The sequence below is a fragment of the Sinohyriopsis cumingii genome, chromosome 12 (assembly GCF_028554795.1).
Source record: "Sinohyriopsis cumingii isolate HCF-2022 chromosome 12, ASM2855479v2, whole genome shotgun sequence".
In the NCBI taxonomy this organism is placed as follows: domain Eukaryota; kingdom Metazoa; phylum Mollusca; class Bivalvia; order Unionida; family Unionidae; genus Sinohyriopsis; species Sinohyriopsis cumingii.
Genome location: NC_142972.1, coordinates 15772606 through 15786096, shown reverse-complemented (window position 1 = coordinate 15786096; position 13491 = coordinate 15772606). Strand labels below are relative to the sequence as shown.

Here is a 13491-nt window from a genome sequence, read left to right as displayed (position 1 = left end):
AATTGTTGGTTCACTCAATTGTCTTTGAAGAAGGTCTTGTATTGCAAAACAAATAGTTTTTGGAAATTTTCACACAATGTACTTAGGGTGTCATTTAGTGGAGTCATAAGTACATCCCTTCTTGGCAGTAGACCTGAGATGATTATTTTACATTCTGTGTTTTTGGACCTGATGGCATACAACAAGCTTTCATAATCATCCTCAATGCTCTTTAAAGATTGGCCATTACTGTAATTATTGCCACCAATGAGAAAAATTACAGTATGATATGGTGACATATCCATTTCCAATATTTTTTCTGTAATAGTATTAATAGTTGCACCACTGTGGGTTTTTATGTCAGTTTTATATAATCCTCTTGTTCTTACTCCGTTGATTATTGATGATCCTATGAGAAGAGATCTGTCTTTAACTATGTTGTTGATTTTGACAAGTGGGGGATTCAGATGCATTGCTTGGACTTCTTGATTTTCATGACTAGACTGACTGAGAGTTTGGTGACTGCTGTATTTAGTATTTGTATTTAATTTAGCTTCTTGCTGTGGGTGATTGGAGGTTGTCTTTAGAGCAGTTCCTTCTGTACCTGGTTTTGATGTTGAGTGAGAGACATGATGGTCAGTGTTTACAGCATGTGCTTTAACTAATTTTTGGTTCTGACCATCTAATACCTGTAGAATAGACTCATCTTGTTTAATTGGTGTGGTTGCATCTGTTTGTGTGTGTAATGATTTTTTTCTAATAGCTGGTTTTGGTATGGTCTGAGTGCCCTGACATGCTCTTGTGTTTTGATCCTTTGACATGTTTGTGTATTGTGTTGTCTGAGTTTCCTGGCACACTTCTTTTGCACCTGGTTTATCCATTTGAACACTGTGTAGACGTTTTGATTCTAAACTCCTTAATGCAAGAATTCTATCTGTTAACTTTAGACAAATTCTGTTCAATGTTTATATGAGACAAGATTCCCTTCAAGGGACTGATGCTCTCCTGGTGAAAAAGAATTTGTAGGAATCCTTAAGCAATCTGTTTCTTCCTTTCTTTTATTCTCTATTGCTGCAGAGTGTGGAAATCAGCTATTCTTGAGAAACTCCAACATATCAAGTTTATTAACAATTAGAAATGTGTTTAATTAACACACTTGCCTCAACATGACATGTAAAATGGCATATAATAAAAAAAGTAAATAATTACTTTTCTTGCTGCTCTAATAATTTGAATTGGAACAAAAGTCTAATTTTTCCCCCATTTACTGTTAAGAAAAATTAATATCTCTTCTGTGTTATGATGTGCTCTGTATGTTCAATGCCAGTCTGTAGTGGTCAACTAGGTGGCATTATACCCTTGCTTGCAAATAAAAAACATTTAGATTTAGTCTCGATTCTTTTACAAATACAAATAAAAAATAACAAATACTGGTTGAAGTTCTTATGTTTGATTTTCTTTTTGTTCATGTCATTGGAGATAAATGTGTATGAAGGTCTAATTTTTTTTTAGATGCATCATTTTAGTATGAGGGACATTCCTTTTCTTACAGGTATTCACCAAGTCAAAATGATGGCAATAGGAAACAGAATTGAAGGGCTTCAGTCCAATAATTTGAAAGCCTCTACATAGGAATGGGAGTAGAGTTTGAATATTGAAGTAGTATGTGTTGAAAGAAAATTTATTTTGGTCCTATCTGCATACTAAATCATGACTGTATTATTTATATAAGGCAATAGTGTGGCCAAAATATGGAGATCCCTCAGAGAAATAAACACTGTCAGATCTGCTGGTTCATGGCCTTCTTACCTAATAGAAAGACAAAAAATGCTGGGGAAGGGGTAATGAGAAAAATCAGTTTCAAGATCTGACAGACATATCAATTGATTTACCTGCTTTTGTGCATTAGTAAAATATTTATTCATTTACATTACAACTTGAAAACATGCACTTGATGATGGAAGCTTTGATATCCTATTGAAAATTATGACAAATGAAAAAGTATGGCATCTGTAAGGGCTGATTCATTCAAACATACATGGGACCCAGGGAAGGCACTTTTAAAGTGGGGTAATCACCCATAGATGCAGCTTAGAAATTTCTTATCATTTTAATATGAACTATGTGAAATCAAAGTACCCTGGCATAAATTGTTTTAAAAATCTGCCTTCCCTGGGTACCATGTATGTTTAAATGGAACAGCCATAAGAGTGGGGGTGGACCATATATTTAGATTAATGACAGTGAAAGAACAACTTAGCTAAGGTGAGATGGACAGACAGATGAACATATGGACAAGTGTATACCTTGCCAATGTTGTGGATGGACATAGTAATATGTTTGAGTTAACATTTTCATAAAATATTACTGCAGTCCAAAAATCTCTGTCATGGTCTTGGACTTTCAACTTTATGTTGTTACGTTTTAGGCTCTTTTAAACAGTAACAAGAAAAGAGTGAAGACAACAAGCTTTGTAAAATTTAGCAAATAATTTATTTCCCTTGGAAAACAGGTAAAAATTAGAAAAAGAACTAATGGTTTTACGAATCAAATCCAAAATTAATCCAAGAATAATCCAAGAATGAAAAAATAGAAGTCCTAGAAACAAAAATCTAAGATGGGGGATGATGATGATGTATACTGTGGTCAGTGTTGTTCTGATGTGCAAACAGTTCCTTGTTGAACCACAGAAAATAATATTTTTGAATTCCAAATAAAATTTCAATAAATGTCTTTGTCCAAGAAGTCTGTATGAGCACTTAAATATTTCCAGGAAAAAGAATTAATAATTCCATAAAACAGAATTTCAACTCAAACTGGTCACAACAAAACACCTTAAAGGGTCAATGATTTTTAGTCCAACTGACTAAATTCTCCATAGAAAAAGGTTATACACTAATTTAAGATGCAAAACAGATTCCCGTACGAGGGTCACATGATCATGTTTCTAGAACAAGACAGAAGCTTTACATGCCTAACATCATGTACTCCCAGTATGGCCTTGACTAAAACCAATGATTTTACTCTGAGAAAGAATAAAAGAAAAAAGTTAAAAAGAGAAGTTGTTTACTTTAACTCTTACTGATTCTGAATCAAGGTCAGGAACTAGGTCAGCATTTGATACAAAGTTTCTCTTATTAAGTGTTTACAAAAAAAATCCCAAGTCAAACTAATTTCTGGAAAATTGTCAAATCCAGTAAATAAAGTTATATTACAATAGCATGTAATGGAATAAAAAAAATTAAACTAACAAACAAACAATTAAATTAAATCAAATATAAATTAAATCAAATATACATAACAATATCATGGATAATGATAACTAAATTCATCTCAGATTCTGTCAGAATATACCAAGATCCTAAGTTTGGTTAAATCAATGATTAACAATTTTTATACTTGCTGTAGTCACGTGACATTATAGCTCAGAAACATAGGACTGAACTCGCATCATTCAAAGTACTTTTTGATATATCCTGCAAACTAGATATGATAAAAATCTTAAAAAACTTTTAGAGAAAAGAGGACAGAGTTAGCCAGATCAACCATTTGGCTAACATCTTCCTAAAATCAGCTTGCCAAAAATTCTCATTTCAGTTGATTGATTTCTGTTGAAATTTCTTCCAAAGCTGTTGATTGCATAAGCTACTAAAACAATTGCTTCAGAGGTCCAATTCTGTTCAGTAGTTTTTTTTAGACAAAGTTGTGTGAAGGTTTTTTTACTTTTATTAACAGCAGCCATGTTCAATGGGAAAAGAAAATCAGATGTATATTGTCTGAAACATGTTCAAGCTAAAACACTTTCTATAAAATTTGATAAAAGTCTTAAGAATATCTTTTTAGAAGTTATGTTTTTTTTCTAGTATTAGTAACAGCATCCTTTTATTGGGCAGACTGGCATAATTTTATAAAATTTAAAAGCCCTTTATTACAAAATGCTTTCTGAAAAATCTGGACAAATTCTACTGAGTGTTTTTAAAAGAGGTTGTTTAAAACAAACTTATGTAATGGATTAATGATGGATGACTGGTCAGTGCAGAAGCTGTTCTGGTCTATGACCAGAAAACCTAAAACATCATGACTTTTTTAAAACAAATTCTGGCAACTTTTGAAACTGATCAGAAATGTACAGAACATTTCCAAAAAGATAACTGTTGAACTTGTCATATCCAAGGTTCACTTTAAAACTAAAAACTTGTCATATCCATGCTTCACTTTAACTAAAAACTTGTCATATTCATGCTTCACTTTAACTAAAATCTTGTCATATCAATGCTTCATATTCATGCTTCACTTTAACTAAAATGTTTCTGAGACATGGAGATAAAACCAGAGAAAATCTGAATTCCAGTTCATTAAATGCCTTCAGTATACAGAAAGTACACACTAAGATTGGTACTTGTAAAACAAGTATTAGACACTGTTAATTAAAAAAAAAACACAGAAAGATTACAAATAATGCTAATAGATATTTAGAGATATAAATATACATGTACACAGACAAATAAGGAATAGTAATTATTTTAAATTTGTGGTATACAAAAATACATGTAATTCAGAAAGAAAATCTTTTAAAAGAAATAATAGCTTGCCTGTACACCATCAACACTTTTCCAGAATCAAATTGTTAAAATTTCTAATTCAGGCATGCTAGACATTTGTTTTTATTCATTTTAATATCATAAATGTTTACCATAATAAAACCTGCAAAAGTATAATAAAGCTTGTTATGTTGGATACAGTTACCTAGATATTGTGTATTGCAATTTCAACAAATAGTTGAAGCAGGAGAATGAGGTAATATAAAAAATTATCTCTCATATTGGTAAATTACATAGTTATTGCTCACAATGATATATAAACATATATGCATGTACCTGTTGAGCCAATAGTATACAAGTAATTGATCCCAGCAAACAGATTTGAGCAAAGACAATGAAGCATTTTACCTTTACATTTTTAGAATTTAACTATTAATTTGCACAAGATAGCCTGGAATGTGATGCTGTGCCATTAAAGTATACAGAGAGAGAGAGAGAGATATTAAAACTTACCATACTTGTTCTAGAACACTAGCTATTTAATATTACTGGTATGCACTGTAAAGGGCCCTGCCTACCATAAATGACTCTACAGCAACTACAAGGCTGTTAGTGTGTGTGTGTGATTTGGATTTTAATGTAGCTTTAACAATTTTTCAGTCATATCGCTATGATGTCTGCAGTGTGACAGTTTATAGTGATGTCTAGCACTGGGGCATCATGCCGCAGACATGTAGCATGATGTCCCACCCGGTCACATTATCCTGACACCAGGCTGACCAGTCCTAACACTAACCTCTTAATGCTGAGTGTTAAGCAAGGCAGTTGTTATTACCATTTTTGTAAGTCTTTGGTATGACTTGACCAGGGATCAAACCCATGACTTCCGGCATCCGAGGCAGATGCTCTAACTACTAGGCCACTGGAGCGGTCCAAGGCAGTTAGTCAGGTTGGGGTTGACAGAATTAAAGAAGAATTCACAAGTCAAACTGAAAATGTGAAGGTTAACCTTGTCAATTTAAGAAGAAGCTTGGAGGAAAAAGGATGAGAAAATCAGCTCCTTTAGGGTCAACTTGACAACTCTGAACAATTTTGATATTGTAAACAAAGTATTAGAATTTATGCAGACCAAGGCAAAGGAATGAAAGAAGAAGAAAGAAACAAAATGAAAGACAAAATGTAAATGAATTTGTGTTGAAACTCACCCTTCACCTAGGTATGGATCAGCAATATAAGTAGAAACCATCAGGCACAAGCTATGCAACAGGAAAAAAAGGCAATTCTTGTTCAATTTATGAACTTTCACAAATATTACAAAATGATGAAGTTGAGGGCTAAACTGACATCCATGAAGCTTCCATACAAAATCTAAATCAATGAAGATCTGAAATGTACAGGGTATGAATTACAAAGAAGGCAAGAGAACTGAAGAAAAAAGATAAATTAGAAGGTATATGGATGAGCTATTTTTATAAAGAAAAAAGATAATTCAATTTCCCACATAACAACATGGGCAATGATGAATGAACTGGTTAAGGAACTCAGTTTAAAGGTTCAAATTGGGCATACCACCCTATCTGTAGAGATCAAACAACTGACAATATAAAAGCAACAAGAAAACTGTGATTCCAACCTAATGAAATTATACTCCTACAGACTCTGATCATGATAATGATAATGTTGATGACAATACCTCTTCTATGTGATTCTAATTTTAGTGTTATCCTAGTTATTTTTTTCTTAACTGATTACATGCATGTACATGAATTGATGCAGGTAGAAAAATGTAATACATAACACACTTTCTGGTAATGATATACATCTCTATATAGTTTATTCATAAACTCCACTGGATTTAAAGCTATAACAAGGCATATCTACTGATAAAATTCTCATTTTTCTTTCCGTGTGTGTATGTAAACAGTGTTTAATGGCACATCAGTGCAATCCTGGCTATACATTGTGAATAAAACCCAGGTGAAAGAAATGGTGAAGACAAAGAAAATTCAAAAACTTGCAGTAAAAAGTCAAACCCTTCCAACAGAAATATGTACCATGAGACAAAAAATAAAAAGTAAAGATGTTGCAAATACTCCCCCAAATGGCATGCAAAACAAAAATGAAGGCAGAATTTGCCTCCATTTGTTGCCAGGTGAATTGGGCCTATTCTGCACTTGTGAGCCTGCTAGGGGGTCTACAACAGGGTCTTATGTAGTACAAATATTTCAAGTAGTTAAAAATTAAACACTTCAAGAAATATTACTGTTCTGGACAAATGGATGAGTTGGGTACATTATGTAAATACCTTGTTTTTCAGGAACGTGGCTTCAGAGCAGTACTTCATCAGCATTTCGATGTGCTAAAATATATTATATTAAAGAATAAGTGATAATGTAGATCATAATCATTTTCATCGCTATTCCATGTACTGTTCCTACCCCGCACCTTGGTTAGTTTTTCTTATACTTGAAAAATTATAATATACCAAGACTTAATATTTTTTGTATCAACTGTAACTGTTGCAGAAAAACAGAAGGCACAAATGAGCCTCATTTGGTCACCTTTTGTCTGTTTCTATCAATAACCATCATTTTTTTATTGGTCCTCTGAGCACATATCAATGTAAAAATTACACTGGTCATTTATAATACACAACTATAATGTGAAAATAAAGGTTTGCACAAGCAATATAGGAACAATATTAAGATCTATCTCATTCTGCAATATACAGTCCATCATTTGATCCACACCTGATTGCAAATGCTAAAGAATAAAAAATAAACCTTATTTCATTCATTAATAAAAGTGAGAAATTACTTGTGTCCTAACTATCTATCTTTATTGAACAAATGATTTCACCTAAATAGAACTTTGATCACCAATACCATCAAAACTGCTCTTTTTCCTGACAAGTGCTTACCAGTTATTAATGATTCAGTTCAACATCTTTGAAGTATAGATTTTGCTGTGGTATACCTACATGTTAAGTGATAAAAAAAAAACATGTTTCTGTAGACCATATAGATATATGCAAAGTGTTTTCTCCAGTTGTAAATGAAACTGGGCTTAAAAGGGAAATGTTTATGGGGAAAAGTTTCTGAGAAAGGCCCTCCCTATTATTTCATTATTTACTTTAACATATTACCTGCTTATTACATCACTGCAACTATAAATACTTATATTAATTTTCTTTAAAGTACTGCTGAAGGACTGATACTAGCAGTTCTCACTTATACAAAATTACTAGATATAGTTCAATTATTATCAGATGTTCTCATTCAGTATAGAGAATTGGTACAATTGTCAGATGATGAAGCCAATGTCCCCAGTTATTTAACAGTTTCTTATGATCTCTAGATACACAGTATTTGCATTTTATCAAACCATAAGTTTGTATACTTTTCACTGACTTAAGTACTCAGTGTGAAAGAGAGTGAAAGAATCATATCTTCTTTAAAAAAAAATTATGATTCACTAACTTGGAGCACAATTAAATTTTGAGTGTGTGTGTAATTTGAATTTTTGACACTGCTTTTAAAAAAATTCAGTCATATCACAAAAATGTATGCAGTATGGCAGTTTATAGTGATGTCTAGTATTGGGGCATCATGCCACAGATGTGTAGCATCATGTCCCACCCTGTCATTATCCTAACACCAGTCGACCAGTCCCAACATTAACCTCTTAATACTGAGTGCCAAGCAAGGCAGCTGTTAGTACCAATTTTTATATGTCTTCTGTATGACTTGGCCAGGGTTAAAACCCGTGACTTCCCACATTCACTAGACCACTGGAGCAGCATCAATCAAACCATGAATTAATCTTGAAAAAAGAGCTCGATGCACAACCTAAGCAACCAAATCAAACAATTTGGTGACTTGGTTGATTTTTCCAAATAGTTGGAACACAAAACACAGGTTTGCAAGCTATACAGATGACTACTTTTCTGATCAAAATTAATGTGACCTTGACCTTTGAATCCCCAAATCATATTTATTTCCCCCACACTAAATGCAAGCCATCCATAAAGTTTGGTCAAAGAGATAACTCTATAACAAATGTTACTGAGTAAAACCTATTTTTCTTTCAGTCACAATGACCTTGAACTTTGATCTTTTAAACTCTACATGGATAGGCTTTTTTTTTACCTTAACGTGGAAGGCATTAGTCAGGATATATTTTCTAAAACTGAAGTTATAATGCAAAAACCATTTTTCTTCTTTCAGTTACAATGACCTTGATCTGTGACCTTTCTGACCACCAATACTGATAGGTTTCTTTCTTATCCTTGCATAAGCCATCCACATATTATTGTGAATGCACTTGGCTGATAACTTAAATTTTGTGCAGAAACCATTTTGTTATTTTGTTAGTCACAATGACCCTGACCTTTGTTCCTTAGATCCAAATAAACAATAAGCTTCTTACTTACCCCAACTGCAAACTATCCACAAAATTTGGTACAACTGTATGAGGCAGAAGTAACGTTAATGCGTAGAAAGGATTATTCTTTTTCAGTCACACTGGTCTTGACATGTGACATTTTTACCAAAAATTAAATGGTCTCCTTACTGTTGCCATGTGTAAGTCATTCACTAAGTTTGGTAAAAAGAAGGACATTACAAGACATTATTGTGCAAAAAGGTAAAAGATGGATGAAGACTGCATATGGATGTACTGTAAACATCAATTTGGTGAGCATATAAATATTTTAATTGATGAAGTGCATGCTGTTACTATCATTACTATTATTTTAAACACATCCGTTATGAAACCTGCACTCTACCAGTATGTATGCATGGCTGGCTTTGGCTCTTTTACATCTTAAAGTATTTGACCCCTCCTTAAATCTAGAATCTTTAATTTGGGAAACATACCGAAAACTCTACTTTTGTCTTCTCATCACCATACAACTGGGACATTGTAATCTCCCTATGCATGGCTAAGCACAACAGAATCTCCAGTCTGTTCTCTGGTATCTTTGTTTCCTGCAGAGAAAAAACCCCACTGTACATGTTAACCAGATATATTTTACATTACCCAAATAAGCATGGCATTTTGTGTTCTGAAAACTGATTTTAACATGGATGCTGAGTGGGGTGGGATAAACTTTTGTTCATAAATGACTCTTCTAACCTGTTTGATTACATAGGATATTACCAGAATATGTTTTTTATATAAAAACACATTAAGTTTGCTCACCTGGGACAACATAACTATATTGGAACTATTTATTCTGGAGATTCTGATAAACAGAACCATTTAGAAGTAATGAAATTACTCAGGTAAATGTTTAAAAATGATTCTAATAAATCTTTTGTCAGCATTTTGTCAACCAATAAAATATTACCCTGATTGTTCTATCTAGCTGCTCAATACCCTCTCCAAGCACCACTTGAGCCACAGCCTCCCTTATGTTGATGTAGTGGGATTCACATACAATGTACCTGTCTGGCACCACCTTCACCTTGGATTTAAAAATAGACAATGACAGGGTGAACTGTTTGCAGATGATCAACCTTGTATACATCTAGTTCTGATACTGACGCTATCCAAATGAGATTAGACTCGGATTTTGTAGAGTTCAAGTTGTGCACAAAAAAACAAGATGATAATGAACAAAGGTAAAACAAAATGTATGATTTTAGGGCATCACTGACACTACATGAATTAGAGAACTCAAAATAATTTCTTTCGAAAAAAAAAATGTCATAAAATATCAGAGATGATAAGCATCCAGGTAAATCTATAGTCTGAATATACCTCCTCCTTTGTTTGTACCCCCCTATTGATTTAAAAAAAGAAAAGCACAAATGAGATAAATGATGCACAGAACTTAGTTCATTTACTGATTTATAATTTCTAACCTGAGACCAGAGTGGCCCTAACACAGGCATTCTCTACTCCTTTCATGCTTAATGGACTTTCAATATGTACATGGCACCATATTGCGTACACAATTGGTGAGTCTATTTTCATCCGACAACAGAGTGACATAGTTCACCCTATTTGTTAACTGCTGGATAATTCCATAAATGATAACAATGTTGAGAGTTTAGAGTTATTTCCCTTTGCACATATGAACATAGAAATTAGACCACTTGATTAATCCATGTGAAAGGCAAATTTGCATTGTCATTCTTTTCATATCCTTGATTATAAGTTGTAAATATCAGAAGCAGACATATATGTTTAGTCGTGCATATACCCCTTCACTGAAAATAGACTTGTCCAGGAACTTTAAATGACTGGTGTGCAGTGTCATCTTTTACACTGAAAACTTACGTTTGGAATTAAACACACAGATAATAATGGTGTTAGGGACCCCTTGGGTATAATCAGGTTTGAAATTATAAATTTGTAAAACTTCCTTGATGCAAGCTTCAAACTAAGACAGAATGCTTGTTACAGGGCAGAATGTGCCAATCAAATTTAATTTAACAACCATTCATGTCAAGCCAAAGAAACCACATGTGTAAACATTTATGATAAAAAACATGTTGCAACAAGTGCTACAATATTTGTACTGGTTGGACTTTTGTTGCAAGAAACACATTAAGGATGAATGGCTTAATAAAACTGCGTACTGCACAGAGTAAATTTTCATATGCATGACTTGAAACTAATTTGTGGGAGTTTTCATGCATCACCACGTTTCAAACACAAGAATTCATAAAAAATTGTGTGTGAATCATGTAATTGCACACCCTGCAAGCATTTCTGCTGTTAGCCAATTACAGCACCCTAGATAAATAAAAGATATTATTATTATTATTACTACTTGAAATCTATTTGAGATAATTTTTATTTTATTTTTGTTGATTTTGATGGCACTTTATCAGCCATATCATGCTGAGGAAACATAAGCTAAGTGCCCTTCCCAAGTACATAAAGGAGACAGCCAACCATGGGCAATTATGGACCCTATGACCCTTGGATTGCATGTCCAATGCAGTACCAACTGAGATATTGCAGCTACATGTTTAAGATGAGAATTTGAATGTATTTGCAGTAATAAGAGAAATGAAAGATTGCACTTCCTGTCCTAATATATTTACCTGTACCATCGTTCGGGATTTTCTTGGTAACAAATTCTTTATAAAAGTGCACAAGGCACTGGTCTCATGGGATTTTATGGGCATGGATCTCATGGGTCACTAAAATTGGTGTTGTTTTTAATAAATAAACACAAAAGGCAGTCACTGCTTCCAGCAATATGTAACTTCAATTCAGGTGCTTTGGGCTAGTCTACTGAAAGAATTATCCCCATCCATCACATCAAGATGCTTGGAGGAGTAGCAATTTGCTTACATTGTTTGAATAGAAGGATACTTTTAAAGTATGCTAGAATTAACATTATATGCTGAATATTTAAATGGTATTGAGTAGGACTGCTATTAATATTCAGTGTAAGTGATAACTATGTGTACCAGCTCTACTACCAGTTCCTTTCAACCTTCTACAACCTTCAAATTAAAATTATTTAAATTATATTTATATTACCTTTTCCTCCTCTTCCTTTTCATATTTAATCCAAGTAAGGTCTTCCATATTTGTGTTTGTCCTGCACACTGCCTGGTAAGTGTCAACTCCAAAACATCGACATAGATATTTGATAAAGAAGAGTCTGACAATAAAAAAAGAAAATCATGAATAATTTTATTGTCATGATGAACAAATGGGTACATGTGCTTTTACCTCAAAAGCAAATTTGATATGGTGTTACCTTGTGTTTAAAGTTATCGAGGTAATCACTTTATGGGCATCTCATCCTTTTTCATCATTTAATAGAAAAACCCTAACTGCATGTAAAAATTATTAATGCTGGTTATACAAAATAGGTACAAACCTGAGATCTTAAAATCCCTGTGTTTGCAGTGAGCCAGGTCAGGTAGATCAGTGGTTTTGAATTACAATTTAAAAAAAATCATACTAGCAAAATCATTGTCATCCTCAAATACCTATTTAGGAATTTGATACAATAAAACTTCACCATCAAACTTTGCTGGAAATGCCCATCAAAAGGAGCCTTTTTAAGGTAGCAAGGCAGCTTGTTATCAATTAATAATAATTTTTAATTTTTAAAAATAGCTGAGTGGAAACAAACTCTTGTTGGGTGAGATTATAAATTATAATGTTCGAAAGAAAACAAATTTTTTAAAAATAAATAATAAGTCTGAAAGGAAACCAGTTAATTCTGAAAGGATAATACTAACACAAAACCAACATCAAATTCTGAACCCAAAATGATTTCTGGTACATTGAATAATTAGGTATATCAACATTTTCTTTCTTGTCACAACTTGTTCTATCTTCTTTGAAAGATTTTACATTAAACTTCACAAATATATGGCTACCACATTAATATTTTTGGCCAAAAAAATGTTTGTTAAAAGCCATTAGAATTTCAGGATCTCTTACTAGCACAAACTTGTCTATACATATGCTTGGATTTAATTATGCAAGGTATTTGTCTCCATAAAAATTATGTGTTTGACAGCAGCTTAAAATTCCAAGTGAGCTAAAATAAATAAAAGTCACAAACTTTTTCTGCCATCATTGTACAAGTATCTGACATAGAGACTATCAAGCAACATATGCCTTTATCATCTTGAAGAAATGTCTTTGAATACTTACTTGGGCCATTTGCAACCTCCCATGCACAAGCTTGCTGCTTTGTGAATCAGTAGTCTTTGCTGAGGTGTAACTATCTGTCCTTTCTTCAGTACAGTGTCATGGATGTATTTTGCTGTAACAGCCAGGCCAAATCTGGCTTTTGCTATGCCATAAATTCTTTCTAGCATGCTGGGATTTGTTTCTTCATCATTTCCTGCATCATCCATGTTGGGATTTATGTTTTGTTCTGCATCCTTCAGATACATGCATGCTGTGGTAATCTCATCTTCCTTTGCACAATTCTGGTAATACGAGTCCTGTAATTGTGAGAAAGAGTGATTGCATATTTAATATT

The 13491-nt window shown here is 33.2% G+C and overlaps 1 protein-coding gene across 1 annotated transcript in view; it reads right to left on the bottom strand.

Moving 5' to 3' along the window:
* The window catches only part of LOC149786029 (E3 ubiquitin-protein ligase rnf213-alpha-like), a 598535-nt gene that overhangs the window by 90697 nt on the left and 494347 nt on the right, over nucleotides 1-13491 (bottom strand). The window contains exons 71-75 of the mRNA XM_089976317.1: nucleotides 13158-13453; nucleotides 12024-12147; nucleotides 9871-9987; nucleotides 9398-9508; nucleotides 6826-6879 (exon numbers count right to left, since the gene is read on the bottom strand). Coding sequence (XP_089832443.1) covers nucleotides 6826-6879; nucleotides 9398-9508; nucleotides 9871-9987; nucleotides 12024-12147; nucleotides 13158-13453 — 702 coding nt within the window. The remainder of the gene's footprint in view (nucleotides 1-6825; nucleotides 6880-9397; nucleotides 9509-9870; nucleotides 9988-12023; nucleotides 12148-13157; nucleotides 13454-13491) is intronic.